We start from the raw sequence: 22,440 nt of genomic DNA on the forward strand, positions 1-22,440 counted from the left end.
AGTGTAAGCTCTTATGGTCAGTGCGGTCCTCTCCCTCTCTCCTGTAGAGTGTAAGCTCTTATGGTCAGTGGGGTCCTCTCTCTCTCCTGTAGAATGTAAGCACTTATGGTCAGTGGGGTCGTCTCTCTCTCCTGTAGAGTGTAAGCTCTTATGGTCAGTGCGGTCCTCTCCCTCTCTCCTGTAGAGTGTAAGCTCTTATGGTCAGTGGGGTCCTCTCTCTCCTGTAGAGTGTAAGCTCTTATGGTCAGTGGGGTTCTCTTTCTCTGTAGAGTGTAAGCTCTTATGATCAGTGGGGTCCTCTCTCTCCTGTAGAGTGTAAGCTCTTATGGTCAGTGGGGTCCTCTCTCTCTCTCCTGTAGAGTGTAAGCTCTTATGGTCAGCGCGGTCCTCTCTCTCTCCTGTAGAGTGTAAGCTCTTATGGTCAGTGGGGTCCTCTCTCTCCTGTAGAGTGTAAGCTCTTATGGTCAGTGGGGTTCTCTTTCTCTGTAGAGTGTAAGCTCTTATGATCAGTGGGGTCCTCTCTCTCCTGTAGAGTGTAAGCTCTTATGGTCAGTGGGGTCCTCTCTCTCTCTCCTGTAGAGTGTAAGCTCTTATGGTCAGCGCGGTCCTCTCTCTCTCCTGTAGAGTGTAAGCTCTTATGGTCAGTGGGGTCCTCTTTCTCTGTAGAGTGTAAGCTCTTATGGTCAGTGGGGTCCTCTCACTCCTGTAGAGTGTATGCTCTTATGGTCAGTGGGGTCCTCTCTCTCTCCCCTGTAGAGTGTAAGCTCTTATGGTCAGTGGGGTCCTCTCTCTCTCTCCTGTAGAGTGTAAGCTCTTATGGTCAGTGGGGTCCTCTCGCTCCTGTAGAGTGTAAGCTCTTATGGTCAGTGGGGTCCTCTCTCTCTCCCCTGTAGAGTGTAAGCTCTTATGGTCAGTGGGGTCCTCTCTCTCCTGTAGTGTGTAAGCTCTTATCGTCAGTGGGGTCCTCTCTCTCTCCTGTAGAGTGTAAGCTTTTATGATCAGTGGGGTCCTCTCTCTCCTGTAGAGTGTAAGCTCTTATGGTCAGCGGGGTCCTCTCTCTCCTGTAGAGTCTAAGCTCTTATGGTCAGCGGGGTCCTCTCTCTCCTGTAGAGTGTAAGCTCTTATGGTCAGCGGGGTCCTCTCTCTCTCCTGTAGAGTGTAAGCTCTTATGGTCAGTGCGGTCCTCTCCCTCTCTCCTGTAGAGTGTAAGCTCTTATGGTCAGTGGGGTCCTCTCTCTCTCCTTTAGAATGTAATCTCTTATGGTCAGTGGGGTCCTCTCTCTCCTGTAGAGTGTAAGCTCTTATGGTCAGTGCGGTCCTCTCCCTCTCTCCTGTAGAGTGTAAGCTCTTATGGTCAGTGGGGTCCTCTCTCTCTCCTGTAGAATGTAAGCTCTTATGGTCAGTGGGGTCGTCTCTCTCTCCTGTAGAGTGTAAGCTCTTATGGTCAGTGCGGTCCTCTCCCTCTCTCCTGTAGAGTGTAAGCTCTTATGGTCAGTGGGGTCCTCTCTCTCCTGTAGAGTGTAAGCTCTTATGGTCAGTGGGGTTCTCTTTCTCTGTAGAGTGTAAGCTCTTATGGTCAGTGGGGTCCTCTCTCTCCTGTAGAGTGTAAGCTCTTATGGTCAGTGGGGTCCTCTCTCTCCTGTAGAGTGTAAGCTGTTATGGTCAGTGGGGTCCTCTCTCTCTCCTGTAGAGTGTAAGCTCTTATGGTGAGTGAGGTCCTCTCTCTCCTGTAGAGTGTAAGCTCTTATGGTCAGCGGGGTCCTCTCCCTCTCTCCTGTAGAGTGTAAGCTCTTATGGTCAGCGGGGTCCTCTCTCTCTCCTGTAGAGTGTAAGCTCATATGGTCAGTGGAGTCCTCTCTCTCCTGTAGAGTGTAAGCTCTTATGATCAGTGGGGTCCTCTCTCTCCTGTAGAGTGTAAGCTCTTATGATCAGTAGGGTCCTCTCTCTCCTGTAGAGTGTAAGCTCTTATGGTCAGTGGGGTCCTCTCCCTCTCTCCCCTCTCCCCCACATGTAGTTTCTGAGCAATTACAAGCTTCTGGTATTGAGGAGACAGTAGGGTCTTGAGGAAGGGGTTTTGCAGCAGCTTACTCCTGTCTTACCGCACAGAGCACATAGCCTTATTGCCCCCTCAAGAGCAGCCTCTCTTGGTCTTTTAGTATTCTCATTATTTTTACGTCTGTCCACAAACACAGAAGCGGCTTTTTTCCTGTACCCCTGGGAAGAAGAGATTTGGGGGTCTCTCCCTGTGTGGTTAGTCACCTGTCTTTACAGTATTTCCAAGCTTTTGGGGGTTTTTAAATGAAAATTGTAAATAGACCAGTTTGAGTATTTCATCAGTTCTTCTTGAGGCCGTCCATCTTTCATCGTCATGATAAGATTGTCACTCCACACCATACAGTTACCTCCAGTCACCACATCTGATAGGAGGATCAAAGGTAATCAAAAAGGAAGCTAGGTTCAAGAAGAATGAGAGTCCTCCTTAGTTCTTTGAAGAAAGACCTTCTTTTCTTCAGTTTTTCTTCTTGCTGGCCTTCTCTTTGGTCCTTCTTGCAGTTTGCCTCCTCAATCATTTTTCTTCCAGCTGGCCTCATCTTTTCATTGGTCTCCTTAATGATTCTTCTTCTTGCTGGCCTTCTCTCTTTTTCATCTTGTAGCCAGCCTTCTCTTTAATTCTTCTTGTGGCTGGCCTCCTCTGTGGTTCTTCTTGTGGCTAGCCTCCTCAATAGTTCTTCTTCTGGTTGTCCTTTTTTGTTTGGCTGGCCTCCTCTGTGGTTCTTCTTCAGGCTAGCCTCCTCAATGGTTCTTCTTCTGGCTGGACTCCTTTTTGGTTCTTCTTCTGGCTGGCCTCCTCTGTGGTTCTTCTTCTGGCTAGCCTCTTCTGTGGTTCTTCTTCTGGCTAGCCTCTTCTGTGGTTCTTCTTCTGGCTAGCCTCCTCTGTGGTTCTTCTTCTGGCTAGCCTCCTCTGTGGTTCTTCTTCTGGCTAGCCTCCTCTGTGGTTCTTCTTCTGGCTTGCCTCCTCAATGGTTCTTCTTGTGGCTGGCCTCCTCTGTGGTTCTTCTTCTGGCTGGACTCCTCTTTGGTTCTTTGGTGGATTGACACCTTTTTTGTTTTTTCTTGTTGCAGGCCTCTTTGATTCTTCATGTGGCCAGCCTCCTCATTGGTTCTTCTTGAGGTCATCTTCCTATTTGGTTCTTCCTGTGGTTGGCCTCCTCTTTGGTTCTTCTTGACTCCAGCCTCCTCTTTATTTTTCTTGTGACCAGCCGCCTCATTGGTTCTTCTTGAGGCCGGCCTTCTGTTTGATTCTTCTTGTGGCTAGCCTCCTCAATAGTTCTTCTTCTGGTTGTCCTTTTTTGTTTGGCTGGCCTCCTCTTTGGTTCTTCTTGATTCCAGCCTCCTCTTTATTTCTTCTTGTGGCCAGCCGCCTCATTTCTTCTTGTGGCTGGCCTCCTCTGTGGTTCTTCTTCTGGCTAGCCTCCTCAATAGTTCTTCTGGCTGGACTCCTCTTTGGTTCTTTTTGTGGATTGACACCTTTTTTGTTTTTTCTTGTTGCAGGCCTCTTCTTTGATTCTTCATGTGGCCAGCCTCCTCATTGGTTCTTCTTGAGGTCAGCCTCCTCATTGGTTCTTCTTGAGGTCAGCCTCCTCATTGGTTCTTCTTGAGGTCAGCTTCCTCTTTGGTTCTTCTTGAGGTCAGCTTCCTCTTTGGTTCTTCCTGTGGTTGGCCTCCTCATTGGTTCTTCTTCAGGTCAGCTTCCTCTTTGGTTCTTCCTGTGGTTGGCCTCCTCATTGGTTGTTCTTCAGGTCAGCTTCCTCTTTGGTTCTTCCTGTGGTTGGCCTCCTCATTGGTTCTTCTTGAGGTCAGCCTCCTCATTGGTTCTTCTTGAGGTCAGCCTCCTGATTGGTTCTTCTTGAGGTCAGCTTCCTCTTTGGTTCTTCTTGAGGTCAGCTTCCTCTTTGGTTCTTCCTGTGGTTGGCCTCCTCATTGGTTCTTCTTCAGGTCAGCTTCCTCTTTGGTTCTTCCTGTGGTTGGCCTCCTCATTGGTTCTTCTTCAGGTCAGCTTCCTCTTTGGTTCTTCCTGTGGTTGGCCTCCTCTTTGGTTCTTCTTGAGGTCAGCTTCCTCTTTGGTTCTTCTTGAGGTCAGCTTCCTCTTTGGTTCTTCCTGTGGTTGGCCTCCTCTTTGGTTCTTCTTGAGGTCAGCTTCCTCTTTGGTTCTTCCTGTGGTTGGCCTCCTCTTTGGTTCTTCTTGAGGTCAGCTTCCTCTTTGGTTCTTCCTGTGGTTGGCCTCCTCTTTGGTTCTTGCTTCTGGCCTCCCCTTCCTTCATCTCTACAGTCTGATTGTCATTCTCAGGGAATTCAGTCAATTATAACACTGGTCAACAGCATTTTTGGTGCCAAAGATATTTCAACGAATTTAGGGTAACTTTGGGGTGCTGATTCTGAATATGTCATCAGTTTTGCCAGATTGGCTCTAGTTCTTGATATTTTCTGTAAAATGTGTAAAAAAAATGACGTAATTTGCTACACGCGCATTAACTTTATTGATATTGTCATGAATACTATAAATTAAACAAAGTAAATGTTGATTATAGTTTATTTTAACTAGTTTTAGAAAGTAATCTTCAAAAATGAACAAGACATGAAAGATAGGAGACATTTAATCCCTGGAAAAGCGCTTTTTATATGATTTTCTTCTATGTGAGCTTTTCGGGCAGTCACGCTGTAGATTCTGTAGATGCTGTTATCATAGGCATCTACAGCAGTAATCAGCCATCATATGTCTGTCCCATCTGCCTTGGTACCTTTCCTCCATCACCATAATATCCTGATGAAATCTCTCCCCTTGTTCTTCGCTAAAATCTCCAAGATTTTCTGGAAATCTGTCCAAGTGACTGTGAAGATAATGCAATTTAATGCTCATGTGTACACCCAGATTTCTAAATCTCAATAGCATGTTTTGTACCAGTTCTTCATAATTGTCTGCCTTTTTATTTCCCAAGAAGTTCTTCACTACCAACACAAAACTACACCATGCAGCAGCTTCCATGTCATTCATTTCCTTAGGAAAAATTTGAATCTTTAATGAGTTTCCGAATTTGAGGACCATCAAAGATTCCTGCCTTTCATTTTTTCGCTACTAAGACCAGGGAAAGATCTGCAGATGTACATGAAGCAATTACCATCTTTGTCTAATGCCTTGACGAACTGCTTCATTAATCCTAACTTTATGTGAAGTGGTGGTAGAATGATTTTTTCCCTGTCCACCAAAGGTTCGTTCACTATGTTTGATGCTCCTACTGTCAAGGTGTCCCTTGGAGGCCAATTCACTTTCTCCCAGTGCTGATGTTTTGCTCTACTATCCCACGTGCAGATGAAGCAAGGATACTTTGTGTATCCACTTTGCTGTCCAAGTAAAAAGTTGACCATTTTTAAATCAACACATATCAGCCACGAATGTTCATGGTAGCACAGTTTCTCCAAGACCATTTTGACATTTTTGTATTGTTCTACAAGTTTAGTTGAGTGAGCTACTGGAAGAGATGCACACTGATTGCCATTGTTCAACAAAACACATTTCAAACTCCTTTTAGAACTGTCTATGAAAAGCCTCCAGTCTTCAGGACGATATACTTGTAAACCCATTTGCAGCATCAGGCCAGGCATATCCTTACAATATACAAGTAGGTCATCTTCACAGAAAAATTGAAGAAGTGCTTCTTCTCTGGTCCTGTAAGATGTAATTTTAGTTCCAGGCGTCAGACAATTTTTCTCACTTAGCCTGGAAGCTAAAAGTTCGGATGCACTTTTTGAGAGGTTGAGGTCTCTTATTAGATCGTTGAGCTCTCCTTGGGTAAATTGCGTAGGTGTTCTGAAACTTCCTTCATATTCTGGTTCACTTCCAGAACTAATGCTTAGCTCCATACCCTGCATTTCACCATCATCAGGTGGGGGAAGGTCAGGTAACATGGTAAACACAGGTACAGGCACATCTTCACAATGAGGGACAGGCCTTCTTGCAGATTCCATGTTAGGATACTCCCATTTTCGTTTCTTATGCTTATTGAATCCTTGCACTTGCACTGCACAGAAATAACAGTCATCATGATGATTTTTTTGCTCTCTCCACACCATTGGAACACCAAATTTGAAGCTTTTTCTTTGTCCTTTGCTCCATTTTCGTAATAATTCGATACATGCTTTGCACACTATGTGTGGCGCCCAAAACTTGTCTTGGTCCCCAAGCATGACCCCAAAATAGGCCAAATACACTTTTTTTTACGAAGTCTGTTATGTTTCTTCTATGTTTTGGCAGTGTATATTCACCACAAATGTAACAGAATGAGTCTGGATCGTTAAGGCAACTTCTTCTTGATGAGTTCATGCTTTTCACTGCAAAACAGACAACAACATAAAGTTAGTATAAAAATCAAGCTATGAACAAACTTCTAGAACACTAATTAACACAAAACTATATTGAGAACTGCTCAGTTCAAGTACTAATCTAAAGAAATTAATGAGATGACGCGTCGCATTTACCAACACGTGCTATAAATAAGATACCAAAAATCTCAAAAACTAGAGCCAATCTGGCAAAACTGATTGCATATTCAGAATCAGCACCCCCAAAAATACCCCAAATTCATTAAAATATCTTTGGCACCAGAAAAAAAAATATTTTTTTTGTTGACCTGTGTAATGTGGCAGATAATCTTAAAGGAGAATAGAGCTGATGTGTCCTGTGCTCCAGAGGGTGGAGACTCTAGGCCTCCAATGTAGTCAGTAATCAGGACACCCTGACAATAGATAATATTGCCATCATTTGCATGTGAGAAAAGTTGTAAATGCCCAAAGATTACAATAGCGTGATATACCCCAGTGCAATCATTAACATAGCAGAGCTCTGAGCTTCTCTTGTGCTGCCTCGTATCTCTGGAGCATATTCCCTTTTTTTCTATCATCTCCTTCTTTGTTCTAATTCTTAGAGAGAGTCAGAGAGTTTCTTAAATGTGTCCTTGGTCCCTTTCTTCACTTTCGACTTCCAAGACTCCTCTGAAATGGCAACATGGATCCTGGCTGATATATCGCTAACAGGGAGTCCGAGGACTTAACTGACTTAGAAGACAGATACGAACCAACTCCATTACGTATAAGACCCAGCTCTCTTATCTATGAAGCATGGTGTAAAGTATTAGAGATCGGGGCTCTTCATCTCCTCATACTGATCCCTTACCAGCCGGAACTTGGTGACTTCCGAGTCTGACCATGAGTTGAAGTCCATGTCAATATCTGCAAAAGTGACCCCAATATATCTTCAAATATGACTGAATTAATCCCACAAGGAGCCCACCATGTCATTAGTATAGAGGTTCAACCATAGAGAGGTCAAAGTAGCATCTTGGATTATGACTGACTCTCAGCTCTAGAAGTTATGGGGGACAACAACCTGTACAATCTGTAGGGTTCTCCATCCAAAAACACCTTCTGTCTTCAACCAAAGAGCTAAACACAAAGTACCTGGGAGGTTCCATCACCTTCACCATGAACACAGTTCCTGAGGTCACGGCAAATCCGTGTATATCACAGTGGTGCATGCGCTATAGGGGCACTACATGGGTATTAAGCCTCTTCTCTTCTTTTTCCAGCTGGTATTTTGGATCCTTGACAAAACTGGATGCCAAGCGCTACCTCCTGCAGGAAGAGAACAGCACCGGCTCATTCCTAGTGTGGCAGAAGGTGGTAGAAGACTGTTATTACATCTCAGGTAGGTGAATATGCCATATGCTGCCATACTGACCAGTAATGACTTTGTCAAACCACAGGTCATTCTAGAGTGCTGGAGATTGCTGGGGCAGAGGACTCTGATTACTACATGCATCTAATGGATTAGGGAAATACAGTAGACCACAGAAGTTAGGTGACTAGCTGGGGATGGTGGAGAGGCTCATGGATCACCTGTAAGGAACAGAGACTTGGGGGGTGACTCATATGGAGAAGAGACTCGGGTGTAAGCTTTAAGGAGAGGAGACTTGAAGGGGTGACCTGTGTGGAGTGGAGACTCAGGGGTGACCTGTAAGAAGTAGAGACCCGGTGGTGACCTATAAGGAGGGGAGACTTTGGGGTGATCTGTAAGGAGCGGAGACTCGTGGGTGACCTGTAAGGGAAGACGACTCGGGGTTGACCTTTAAGGAGCAGAGACTTGGTAGTGACCTGTAAGGAGAAGAGACTCGGTGGATACATGTAAGGAAAGGAGACTTGGCGGTGCCCTGTGAGGAGAAGAGACTCGGGGTGATCAATATGGAGTGGAGACTCAGAGGCGACCTGTAAGGAAAGGAGACTAGGATGACCAGTATGGTTACTGGTAAGGAGAAAAGAATGACCGGTAAGGAGCAGATAAGAAAAGGAGACTTGGTGATGACCTGTAAGGAGAAAAGACTCGGAATGACCGGTAAGGAGAAGATACTCGTGGATGACCTGTAAGAAAAGGAGACTTGGTGATGACCTGTAAGGAGAAAAGACTCGGGATGACCTGTAAGGAGCAGAGACTCATGGGTGACCTGTAAGAAAAGGAGACTTGGTGATGGGAACTCGGGATGACTTGTAAGGAGAAGACATCCCCAGACCTGTAAGAACAAGAGAGACTCAGGGGTAACCTGTAAGGAGAGGAGACTCCAGGTGATCTGTAAAGAGCGGAGACTCGAGGGTGACCAGTAAGTAAGGGAGACTCAGGGGTGACCTGTAAGGAGAAGAGACTAGGGGATGACATGTAAAGAGAGAAGATTCGGGGATGACATGTAAGGAGAGAAGATTCGGGGGTGACCTGTAAGGAGCAGAGACTTGGGGATGACTTGTAAAGAGAAGAGACTCGAGGTGTGGACTGTAAGGAGAGGAGACTTGAGGATGACATATAAGAAGCAGAGATTCGGTGGTGACCTGTAAGGAGAGGAGACTTTTGGGGTGACCTGTATGTAGAGGAGACTTTTGGGACGACCTGTAAGGAGAGGAGACTCGTTGGTTACCTGCTAGGAGTGGAGACTCGTGGGTGAACTGTAAGGAAAGGAGACTCATGGTTGACCTGTAAGTAAAGGAGACTCATGGATGACCTTTAAGGAGCAGGAGCGGCGACTCGGGGATAACATGTAAGGGGAGGAGACTCGAAGGAGACGTGTAAGGAAAGGAGACTCGGCGGTACCCTGTTAGGAGAAGAGACTCGGGGTGATCTATATGGAGCGGAGACCTGTAAGGAAAGGAGGCTAGGATGACCTATATGGAGCGGAGACTTGGGAGGTAACCTGTAAGGAGAGGAAACTCAGGGAAACTTGGGAGTGATTTGTAAGGAATGGAGACTCAAGGGTGACCTGTGTAGTGACTAGACTTGGTGTTGACCTGTAAGGGGCAGAGACTTGGAAGTGACCTGTAAGTGGTAGTTAATCGGAGAGTGACCAGTAAGGAGAGCAGACTCGGGTGTACCCTGGAAGGAGCAGAGACTTGGGGTAACCTGTAAGGAGCAGAGACTTGGGGTGATTTTGAAGGAGAAGAGACCTTGGGATGACCTGTAAAGAGAAGAGACTCCAGGGTAACTTCTAAGGAGGAAAGAGTCAGGTTTGCGCTGGAAGGAGAGGAGACTCTGGGGTGACCTGTAAAGAGAGGAAACTCCAGGGTATCATCTCAGGAGGAAAGACTCCGGTGCACCCTGGAAGGAGTGGAGACTCAGGGGTGACCTTGGGGTTTTCAGGGTTGTCTTTTTTATATCCTTTAGCCTTAGACATAAGCAGGACATCTACTACAAATTGTATTTCGCTTATTATTTAACCCCTTACTCTTACGGACATGGATTTTTTTCTTTTTTACGCTTTCATTTTTTCCTCCTATCTTTCCAAGAGCTAATACTTTTTTTTACTATTTTTTCATCCACATTTCTATATGAGAGTTTACTACTTTATGTACGGCAGCACACAGAGGCAGTACGGCAGCACATAGAGGCAGTACGGCAGCACATAGAGGCAGTAAGGCAGCACACAGAGGCAGTATGGCAGCACACAGAGGCTGTACGGCAGCACACAGAGGCTGTACGGCAGCACACAGAGGCTACAGGGCAGCACACAGAGACTGTACGGCAGCACACAGAGGCTACAGGGCAGCACACAGAGACTGTACGGCAGCACACAGAGGCAGTACGGCAGCACACAGAAGCGTTACCGCAGCACATAGAGGCTGTACGGCAGCACACAGAGGCTGTACGGCAGCACACAGAGGCTGTACGGCAGCACACAGAGGCAGTACGGCAGCACACAGAAGCGTTACCGCAGCACATAGAGGCTGTACGGCAGCACACAGAGGCTGTACGGCAGCACACAGAGGCTATACGGCAGCACACAGAGGCTGTACGGCAGCACACAGAGGCTATACGGCAGCACACAGAGGCTGTACGGCAGCACACAGAGGCTATACGGCAGCACACAGAGGCTGTACGGCAGCACACAGAGGCTGTACGGCAGCACACAGAGGCAGTACGGCAGCACATAGAGGCAGTACGGCAGCACACAGAGGCTGTACGGCAGCACACAGAGGCTGTACGGCAGCACACAGAGGCTATACGGCAGCACACAGAGGCTACAGGGCAGCACACAGAGACTGTACGGCAGCACACAGAGGCTGTACGGCAGCACACAGAGGCAGTACGGCAGCACACAGAGGCAGTACGGCAGCACACAGAAGCGTTACCGCAGCACATAGAGGCTGTACGGCAGCACACAGAGGCTGTACGGCAGCACACAGAGGCTATACGGCAGCACACAGAGGCTGTACGGCAGCACACAGAGGCTGTACGGCAGCACACAGAGGCAGTACGGCAGCACACAGAAGCGTTACCGCAGCACATAGAGGCTGTACGGCAGCACATAGAGGCTGTACGGCAGCACACAGAGGCTGTACGGCAGCACACAGAGGCTACACGGCAGCACACAGAGGCTGTACGGCAGCACACAGAGGCTATACGGCAGCACACAGAGGCTATACGGCAGCACACAGAGGCTGTACGGCAGCACACAGAGGCTGTACGGCAGCACACAGAGGCTATACGGCAGCACACAGAGGCTATACGGCAGCACACAGAAGCGTTACCGCAGCACATAGAGGCGTTACCGCAGCACATAGAGACTGTACAGCAGCACACAGAGGCTATACGGCAGCACACAGACGCTGTACGGCAGCACACAGAGGCAGTACGGCAGCACACAGAGGCTGTACGGCAGCACACAGAGGCTATACGGCAGCACACAGAGGCAGTACGGCAGCACACAGAGGCTATACAGCAGCACACAGAGACTGTACAGCAGCACACAGAGGCTATACGACAGCACACAGAGACTGTACAGCAGCACACAGAGGCTATACAGCAGCACACACAGGCTGTACGGCAGCACACAGAGGCAGTACGGCAGCACACAGAGGCTGTACGGCAGCACACAGAGGTTGTACGGCAGCACACAGAGGCTGTACGGCAGCACACAGAGGCTATACGGGTGAACACAGAGGCTGTACGGCAGCACACAGAGGCTATATGACAGCACACAGAGGCTGTACGGCAGCACACAGAGGCTGTACGGCAACCAACAGAGGCTGTACGGCAGCACACAGAGGCTGTACAGCAGAACACAGAGGCTGTACAGCAACCCACAGAGGCTGTACGGCAGCCCACAGAGGCTATACGGGTGCACACAGAGGCTATACGGCAGCACACAGAGGCTGTACGGCAGCACACAGAGACTGTACGGCAGCACACAGAGGCTGTACGGCAGCACACAGAGACTGTACGGCAGCACACAGAAGCGTTACCGCAGCACATAGAGGCAGTACGGCAGCACACAGAGGCTGTACGGCAGCACACAGAGGCTGTACGGCAGCACACAGAGGCTGTACCGCAGCACATAGAGGCTGTACGGCAGCACACAGAGGCTGTACGGCAGCACACAGAGGCTATACGGCAGCACACAGAGGCTGTACGGCAGCACACAGAGGCTATACGGCAGCACACAGAGGCTGTACGGCAGCACACAGAGGCTATACGGCAGCACACAGAGACTGTACGGCAGCACACAGAGGCAGTACGGCAGCACACAGAAGCGTTACCGCAGCACATAGAGGCTGTACGGCAACACACAGAGGCTGTACGGCAGCACACAGAGGCAGTACGGCAGCACACAGAAGCGTTACCGCAGCACATAGAGGCTGTACGGCAGCACACAGAGGCTGTACGGCAGCACACAGAGGCTGTACGGCAGCACACAGAGGCTATACGGCAGCACACAGTGGCTGTACGGCAGCACACAGAGGCTGTACGGCAGCACACAGAGGCTATACGGCAGCACACAGAGGCTGTACGGCAGCACACAGAGGCTGTACGGCAGCACACAGAAGCGTTACCGCAGCACATAGAGACTGTACAGCAGCACACAGAGGCTATACGGCAGCACACAGAGGCTGTACGGCAGCACACAGACGCTGTACGGCAGCACACAGAGGCAGTACGGCAGCACACAGAGGCTGTACGGCAGCACACAGAGGCAGTACGGCAGCACACAGAGGCTATACAGCATCACACAGAGGCTGTACGGCAGCACACAGAGGCTGTACGGCAGCACACAGAAGCTGTACGGCAGCACACAGAGGCTATACAGCATCACACAGAGGCTGTACAGCAGCACACAGAGGCTGTACGGCAGCACACAGAGGTTATACAGCAGCACACAGAGGCTATACGGGTGCACACAGAGGCTATACGGCAGCACACAGAGGCTGTACGGCAGCACACAGAGGCTATACGGCAGCACACAGAGGCTGTACGGCAGCACACAGAGGCTATACGGCAGCACACAGAGACAGTACGGCAGCACACAGAGACAGTACGGCAGCACACAGAGGCTATACAGCAGCACACAGAGGCTGTACGGCAGCACACAGAGGCTGTACGGCAACCCACAGAGGCTGTACGGCAACCAACAGAGGCTGTACGGCAGCACACAGAGGCTGTACGGCAGCACACAGAGGCTATACGGCAGCACACAGAGGCTGTACGGCAGCACACAGAGGCAGTACGGCAGCACACAGAGGCTATACGGCAGCACACAGAGGCTGTACGGCAGCACACAGAGGCTGTACAGCAGCACACAGAGACTATACGGGTGCACATAGAGGCTATACGGCAGCACACAGAGGTTGTACAGCAGCACACAGAGGCTATACGGCAGCACACAGAGGCTATACGGCAGCACACAGAGGCTGTACGGCAGCACACAGAGGCTATACGGCAGCACACAGAGGCTATACGGCAGCACACAGAGGCTATACGGCAGCACACAGAGGCTGTACGGCAGCACGCAGAGGTTGTACGGCAGCACACAGAGGCTATACGGGTGCACACAGAGGCTGTACGGCAGCACACAGAGGTTGTACGGCAGCACACAGAGGCTGTACGGCAGCACGCAGAGGTTGTACGGCAGCACACAGAGACTATACGGGTGCACACAGAGGCTGTACGGCAGCACACAGAGGTTGTACGGCAGCACACAGAGGCTATACGGGTGCACACAGAGGCTGTACGGCAGCACACAGAGGCTATACGGCAGCACACAGAGGCTGTACGGCAGCACGCAGAGGTTGTACGGCAGCACACAGAGACTATACGGGTGCACACAGAGGCTGTACGGCAGCACACAGAGGCTGTACGGCAGCACGCAGAGGTTGTACGGCAGCACACAGAGACTATACGGGTGCACACAGAGGCTGTACGGCAGCACACAGAGGTTGTACGGCAGCACACAGAGGCTATACGGGTGCACACAGAGGCTGTACGGCAGCACACAGAGGTTGTACGGCAGCACACAGAGGCAGTACAGCAACCCACAGAGGCTATACGGGAGCACACAGAGGTTATACGGCAGCACACAGAGGTTGTACGGCAGCACACAGAGGCTGTACAGCAACCCACAGAGGCTATACGTGAGCACACAGAGGTTATACGGCAGCACACAGAGGCTGTACGGCAGCACACAGAGGCTATACGGCAGCACATAGAGGCTGTACGGCAGCACACAGAGGCTGTACGGCAGCACACAGAGGTTATACGGGAGCACACAGAGGCTATACAGCAGCACATAGAGGCTATACGGCAGCACACAGAGGCTATACGGGAGCACACAGAGGCTATACAGCAGAACACAGAGGTTATACGGGAGCACACAGAGGCTATACGGCAGCACACAGAGGCTATACGGGAGCACACAGAGGCTATACGGCAGCACACAGAGGCTGTACGGCAGCACACAGAGGCTATACGGCAGCACACAGAGGTTATACAGCAGCACACAGAGGCTATACGGGTGCACACAGAGGCTATACGGGTGCACACAGAGGCTATACGGCAGCACACAGAGGCTGTACGGCAGCACACAGACGCTATACGGCAGCACACAGAGGCTATACGGCAGCACACAGAGGTTGTACGGCAGCACACAGAGACTATACGGGTGCACTCAGAGGCTATACGACAGCACACAGAGGCTATACGACAGCACATAGAAGGCTATACGGGTGCACACAGAGGCTATACGACAGCACACAGAGGCTATACGGGAGCACACAGAGGCTGTACGGCAGCACACAGAGGTTGTACGGCAGCACACAGAGACTATACGGGAGCACACAGAGGCTATACGGCAGCACACAGAGGCTATACGGGAGCACACAAAGGCTATACGGCAGCACACAGAGGCTGTACGGCAGCACACAGAGGCTATACGGGTGCACACAGAGGTTGTACGGCAGCACACAGAGGCTATACGGGAGCACACAGAGGCTGTACGGCAGCACATAGAGGCTATACGGGTGCACACAGAGGCTATACGGGTGCACACAGAGGTTGTACGGCAGCACACAGAGGCTATACGGCAGCACACAGAGGCTGTACGGCAGCACACAGAGGCTGTACGGCAGCACACAGAGGCTATACGGGTGCACACAGAGGTTGTACGGCAGCACACAGAGGCTATACGGCAGCACACAGAGGCTGTACGGCAGCACACAGAGGCTATACGGCAGCACATAGAGGCTGTACGGCAGCACACAGAGGCTGTACGGCAGCACACAGAGACTATTCGGGTGCACACAGAGGCTATACGGGTGCACACAGAGGCTGTACGGCAGCACACAAAGGCTATACGGCAGCACACAGAGGCAGTACGGCAGCACACAGAGACTATACGGCAGCACATAGAGGCTGTACGGCAGCACACAGAGGCTATACGGCAGCACATAGAGGCTGTACGGCAGCACACAGAGGCTATACGGCAGCACATAGAGGCTGTACGGCAGCACACAGAGACAGTACGGCAGCACACAGAGGCTATACGGCAGCACATAGAGGCTGTACGGCAGCACACAGAGGCTGTACGGCAGCACACAGAGACTATACGGGTGCACACAGAGGCTGTACGGCAGCACACAGAGGCAGTACGGCAGCACACAGAGGCTGTACGGCAGCACACAGAGGCAGTACGGCAGCACACAGAGGCTATACGGGTGCACACAGAGACTATACGGCAGCACATAGAGGCTGTACGGCAGCACACAGAGGCTATACGGCAGCACATAGAGGCTATACGGCAGCACACAGAGGCTGTACGGCAGCACACAGAGACTATACGGGTGCACACAGAGGCTGTACGGCAGCACACAGAGGTAGTACGGCAGCACACAGAGGCTGTACGGCAGCACACAGAGGCAGTACGGCAGCACACAGAGGCTATACGGGTGCACACAGAGACTATACGGCAGCACACAGAGGCTGTTCGGCAGCACACAGAGGCTGTACGGCAGCACGCAGACTATACGGCAGCACACAGAAGCTGTACGGGTGCACACAGAGGTTGTTCGGCAGCACACAGACTATACGGCAGCACACATAGACTATACGGGTGCACACAGAGGTTGTTCGGCAGCACACAGACTATACGGCAGCACACAGAGGCTGTTCGGCAGCACACAGAGGCTGTTCGGCAGCATATAGAGGCTGTTCGGCAGCACACAGAGGCTGTTCGGCAGCACACAGAGGCTGTTCGGCAGCACACTGAGGCTGTACGGCAGCACACTGAGGCTGTTCGGCAGCACACTGAGGCTGTTCGGCAGCACACTGAGGCTGTTCGGCAGCACACTGAGGCTGTTCGGCAGCACACAGAGGCTGTTCGGCAGCACACAGAGGCTGTTTGGCAGCATACTGAGGCTGTTCGGCAGCACACAGAGGCTGTACGGCAGCACACAGAGGCTGTTCGGCAGCACACTGAGGCTGTTCGGCAGCACACATAGTTGCACCTGAGCCCAGTGATGGGATTCCCATGGGTGGCTTGGCGTTTCTCCAGGTCGCACTTACATTCACCATCCACTGACAGTTTTTAGATGTTTCTCTTATTTGTATCCTCTCGGGAATATTTGCTGAACAAAGGCCTCTATTGTGCGGCCCGTGACCGGCTCGAGTTGATGTTTGCGTGAGGCTCGGCCGCGTTCATTCAGTCTCAGCTCAGAACCAGTTTTTCCACTTGGTGTCTGTTTACTGTGTCTATGACAATCTATGTGGGAGAAACCCTCCAAAACCGTAGATGTAGAAAAACAGAGTGAGTGGAATTGTGGTTTCCCTGTCATGCGGTCCTGGTGTGTGATTTACAGTAGTATCCTGCCCCGACGAGGGGCCGATCATGATACAAGCCGAGGGGCGGTCATCAATGGTGGTCATCAATCATGGCCATCAGACTGACCACTTCCCCCCATCTCGCTAACGATCCCCCTCCATTGGGATGACGATCCCCCTCCATTGGGATGACGATCCCCGTCCCTTGGGATGACGATCCCCTCCATTCGGATGACGATTCCCTCCCCTGGGATGACGATCCCCCTCCCTTGGGATGACGATCCCCCTCCATTGGGATGACGATCCTCCTCCATTGGGATGACGACACCCCTCCATTGGGATGACGATCCCCGTCCCTTGGGATGACGATCCCCTCCATTCGGATGACGATTTCCTCCCCTGGGATGACGATCCCCCTCCCTTGGGATGACGATCCCCCTCCATTGGGATGACGATCCCCGTCCCTTGGGATGACGATCCCCTCCATTGGGATGACGATCCCCTCCATTGGGATGACGATCCCCCTCCCTTGGGATGACGATCCCCCTCCCTTGGGATGACGATCCCCTCCCTTGGGATGACGATCCCCTCCCTTGGGATGACGATCCCCCTCTATTGGGATGACGATCCCCCTCCATTGGGATGACGATTCCCTCCGCTGGGATGACAGCAGGCACCTCTTCTCAAGGACACATGACAGGATCCTGGCTTAATTATCATGATCTCGTCCCGATTGCAACATGGCTGTGGTATTACCGGATGTCACCATGTTTCTTGTAGTGCGTGTGGAGAAGTTGGTGAGACATTACAAGATTCGTCAGTCCATCCATGGCTCCTTCTGTCTGGTGGAGAGAATGTCGTTTCCCAGTCTTAAGGATCTCGTCCTGTATTATCTCGACCAGTATGACGGACTGTGCTGTAAACTGGAGACACCGTGCGTCAAGGTGATGTATGAGAGGATTCACGGCCACTGTTACCACACATTGGTCCCAGTGATCCCCCTCCTTTCAGAAGGTCTGGCCCCCCATTATATCTTGTGAGCATGTGTGGTGCCTGCCCCCAGTACAAGTTATTATGGTCGGCACCAGCCGGGGTCACCACATCACGGGTCAAGAGACTTGGGACCATGGGTGGACTGGGGGCCTTGCAGGAACAAGCTAGGTTGTAAGATGTCTGCTTCCCCTGTGTACTGGGGAATTTGGAGGGGGCAATCTGGTTGGAAGGTCGAAGGGGCTCGGATCTACAGACCTTTCCTCCACACTCACTCTTTCTTCTTTTCCTCGCTGAAGCTGGACCTTCCTTCGGTGCAGAGCATATCCCACACCACCGTAGACCAACTGGAGATCGACCCTAGCTCCATACAGAAGGTCCGGCGGCTGGGCAGCGGCAAGTTTGGCACGGTGTGGCTGGGCTTGTGGAACGGAACCACGGAGGTGGCGGTGAAGGAACTCCAAGGTGACACTCAACTTCTCCTCCATCTCCATAAATATGCCTTATCCTGCCCCAGTAGGGTGGGTGCCCACACCAGGACTATCCCTGTGATTGCTCATACTGTGGCTTCCCATCATTACACATCTGGATACTGTGGGGGCAGATGTGACAACTTCTTACTCTATGTATCTTCGTTCTGATGACAGTCACGGCCGAGTCCCTCCAGAAGACGTTGTACGGGGAAGCGGAGACCATGTGGAAGCTGAGCCACGAGAAGCTGCTGAAATTATACGCCGTGTGTCTGCAGACCAAGCCCGTCTTCATAGTCACTGAGTACATGCCACAGGGGAGCCTGAAGAAATATCTGCAAGGTGAAGATCCAAGGCCCCGGCACTGATATACAGCGGCATGTAAAAGTTTGGGCACCCCTGGTCAAAATTACTGTTACTGTGAACAGTTAAGCAAGCTGAAGATAAAATGATCTCTAAAAGGCCGAAAGCTGCAGATGACACATTTCCTTTGTATTGTAGGCAAATATATATATATGGTATATATATATTGGCCCATTTTACTTTTTGTAATTTTTTAAATATAAAACATGACAATATATATATTTTATTTAATTTTTTGCCTAAAATACAAAGGAAATGTGTCATCTTTACCTTTAGGTCTTTTAGATCATTTCATCTTCAACTTGCTTAAAGCGCACGTGTCAGCAGGATTGTGCTCAGTAATCTACATACACTGTCAGGTGGGTGACATTGCACTGATTAATATGATACCTTGGTTGATAAAATCCGTCCTGTGGTTCTTGTGTAAACTTTACTTTCAGTTTGGAGATAATGATATACTTATTTTACATAATGCATCAAGTAGTGCGGGGCTAGGTAAAATAAGGGGCAGGTCAGTGACCGATCAGTGAGCTGTCATAAGAGCAATACAGATGAATATGTAAGCAGAGCACCAGATAGAGCCCCCCCACAGGCTGCCCCGGAGCACAAGATAGAGCGCCCCCCCACAGGCCGCCCCGGAGCACCAGATAGAGCGCCCCCCACAGGCTGCCCCGGAGCACCAGATAGAGCGCCCCCCACAGGCCGCCCCAGAGCACGAACATATCATTATCTCCAAACTGAAAGTAAAGATTACACAAGAACCACAGGACGGATTTCATCAACCAAGGTATCATATTAATCAGTGCAATGTCACCCACCTGACAGTGTATATGGTTTACTGAGCACAATCCTGCTGACAGGATCCTGCTTTAACTGTTCACAATAACAGTTATATGACCAGGGATGCCTGCAACCCTACAAATCACCCCCATCATCCTGTACATATCATACTATAACACTCATCATCCTGTATATCTCCTACTATCATCCCCATCATGCAGGGTTTCTGAATATTGATATATTTTGTTGTCTTCTTTCTCAGCTCATCAGAAGATGAAGGATTTGCCGTTTCCACAGCTGGTGGACTTCGCCGTCCAGGTCGGTGCCTCTATACACATCATCTCCTCCACGCACATCACCGCCCCCACGCACCTCATCGTCTCCATGCACCTCACCACCCCCACGCACCTCACCACTCCCACGCACCTCACCACCCCCACGCACCTCACCGCCTCCACTCACCTCACCGCCTCCACGCACCTCACCGCCTCCACGCACCTCACCTCCTCCACGCACCTCGCCGCCTCCACGCACCTCGCCGCCTCCACGCACATCACCGCCTCCACGCACCTCACCTCGTCCACGCACATCACTGCCCCCACGCACCTCACCGTTTCCACGCACCTCACCGCCTCCACGCACCTCACAGTCTCCACGCACCTCACAGTCTCCACGCACCTCACCGCCTCCACGCACCTCACCGTCTCCACGCACCTCATCGTCTCCACGCACCTCACCACCCCCACGCACCTCACCACTCCCACGCACATCACCGCCCCCACGCACCTCACCGCCTCCACGCACCTCACAGTCTCCACGCACCTCACAGTCTCCACGCACCTCACCGCCTCCACGCACCTCACCGTCTCCACGCACCTCATCGTCTCCACGCACCTCACCACCCCCACGCACCTCACCACTCCCACGCACATCACCGCCCCCACGCACCTCACCGCCTCCACGCACCTCACCGCCTCCACGCACCTCACCTCCTCCACGCACCTCGCCGCCTCCACGCACCTCGCTGCCTCCACGCACATCACCGCCCCCACGCACCTCATCGTCTCCACGCACCTCACCACCCCCACGCACCTCACCACTCCCACGCACCTCACCTCCTCCACGCACCTCACCGCCTCCACACCTCACCGCCTCCACGCACCTCACCTCCTCCACGCACATCACCGCCTCCACGCACCTCACCGCCTCCACGCACCTCACCGTCTCCACGCACCTCACCGCCTCCACGCACCTCACCTCCTCCACGCACATCACCGCCTCCACGCACCTCACCTCCTCCACGCACCTCACCGCCTCCACACACCTCACCGCCTCCACGCACCTCACCGCCTCCACGCACCTCACCGTCTCCACGCACCTCACCGCCTCCACGCACCTCATCGTCTCCACGCACCTCACCGCCTCCACGCACCTCATCGTCTCCACGCACCTCACCATCTCCACTCACCTCACCGCCTCCATGCACCTCGCCGCCTCCACGCACCTCACCACCCCCACGCACCTCACCGCCTCCACTCACCTCACCGCCTCCACGCACCTCACTGCCTCCACGCACCTCACCTCCTCCACGCACATCACTGCTTCCACGCGTGTCACTGCCTCCATACACATCACCGCCTCCATACACGTCACCACCTCCACACATGTCACCACCTCCACACACGTCACCGCCTCCATGCATGTCACCGCCTCCATGCATGTCACCTCCTCCATACATGTCACTGCCGCACAGGCGTGTAATAGATATGTCCGTGGAGATCAGGAATGATGGATCTGTCCTGAATCTCCTCAGATCACCCAAGGAATGGACTACATGGAGCGGAAGGGCTGCGTCCACCGGGACCTGCGCGCCGAGAACATCCTCCTCTCGGCCATGATGTCCTGCAAGATCGGAGACTTCGGCCTGGCACGCTTCATGGACAGCACCTCCATGGCCATCACAGCAGGTGACGCTCATTAATGGCCAACGGTTATATATACAGGGCATATAAAAAGTCTAAATGCCCCTGTAAAATGTCAGGTTTTTTGTCATGTAAAATAATCCTACAAGAAGAGCCGTCTCAGGACTTTTCCTCCTAACGTCTTCCACAATCTGTACCAATCCAGGGAGAGACAAACTGAAATCATTTTGATGGGAAAGTAAAAATCAGAAACCTAAAATAATGTGGTTGCATAAGTGTGAGCACCCTCTTATAATCGGGACTGTGGTTGTGCTCAGAATCAGCCAATCACATTTCCCATCATGTTACACAGTACCCAGTGCTCGGCTGCCATTATTTACAGCGATCCTGATTAACCCCAAAGAAAGTTTTGTTGTTCTAGGAGGATTTTCCTGACTTTTTCTGGTCCGTAAACAGCTGACAACACAGCAAAGGATCTCAGTGTGGAATGTTATCAGTCAGGAGAAGCTACAAACACATTTCCCAGGCATCCGATCTACCAGGGACACTGAAGACGTCATTAAGAAGAGGCTAAAATGTGGCACCACAGTGACGTTATCCAGAACTGGACGTCCATCAGAAACTGATGAAAAGACAAGAAGGGAATTGGTCCTGGAGGCCAGCAACATTAAAGAGCTGCAGGAATTTCTGGCCAGTCCTGCTTGTGTCCTGAATGTAACAACAATCTCTCGAATCATAGAATCCTTGAATGTTAGAGTTGGAGGGGACCTCCAAGGTCATCTTGTCCAACCCCCTGCTCAATGCAGGATTCACTATAATGCTCCAGGCCGGTGATATTCTACTAAAACCTCCATCACGTCGGCCAGAAGCAGGAAACGTGCTCTTTCTGATGAGACAGAAGGGGAACTTTGTGGCCATAATCCCAGAAGGTGTAAAGCCGACACCGGTCATCACCAGAAGATCACCATCCCCACAGTGAAGCATGGCGGGGGCTGCATTTTGCTCTGGGGCTGTTTTTCAGCAGCTGGAACTGGGGCTTTAGTCAAGGGGGAGGGTGTTATGGACAGAACAAATATCAGACAATTTTACCTCAGAAATTATTTCAGTTTGTCTTTTAAGTAAATTGTACAGATTATGGCGACATTAAAGGGGGAAAACGTTCTGAAAATTATTGTTCTTGTAGAATTTTATTACATGATAAAAACCTGGCATTTTACCAGGGGTGTGAAGACTTCTGATA

At 51.2% G+C, this 22,440-nt stretch overlaps 1 protein-coding gene across 1 annotated transcript in view; it reads left to right on the top strand.

Moving 5' to 3' along the window:
* Positions 1-22,440, top strand: part of LOC141258657 (tyrosine-protein kinase-like) — a 58,656-nt gene that overhangs the window by 28,545 nt on the left and 7,671 nt on the right. The window contains exons 2-7 of the mRNA XM_073673614.1: positions 7,641-7,759; positions 17,456-17,619; positions 17,965-18,130; positions 18,313-18,477; positions 19,541-19,596; positions 21,092-21,245. Coding sequence (XP_073529715.1) covers positions 7,641-7,759; positions 17,456-17,619; positions 17,965-18,130; positions 18,313-18,477; positions 19,541-19,596; positions 21,092-21,245 — 824 coding nt within the window. The remainder of the gene's footprint in view (positions 1-7,640; positions 7,760-17,455; positions 17,620-17,964; positions 18,131-18,312; positions 18,478-19,540; positions 19,597-21,091; positions 21,246-22,440) is intronic.

This window comes from Phyllobates terribilis, unplaced genomic scaffold (genome assembly GCF_046119375.1).
Source record: "Phyllobates terribilis strain yellow unplaced genomic scaffold, ASM4611937v1 Scaffold_3__8_contigs__length_932513732, whole genome shotgun sequence".
Taxonomy (NCBI): domain Eukaryota; kingdom Metazoa; phylum Chordata; class Amphibia; order Anura; family Dendrobatidae; genus Phyllobates; species Phyllobates terribilis.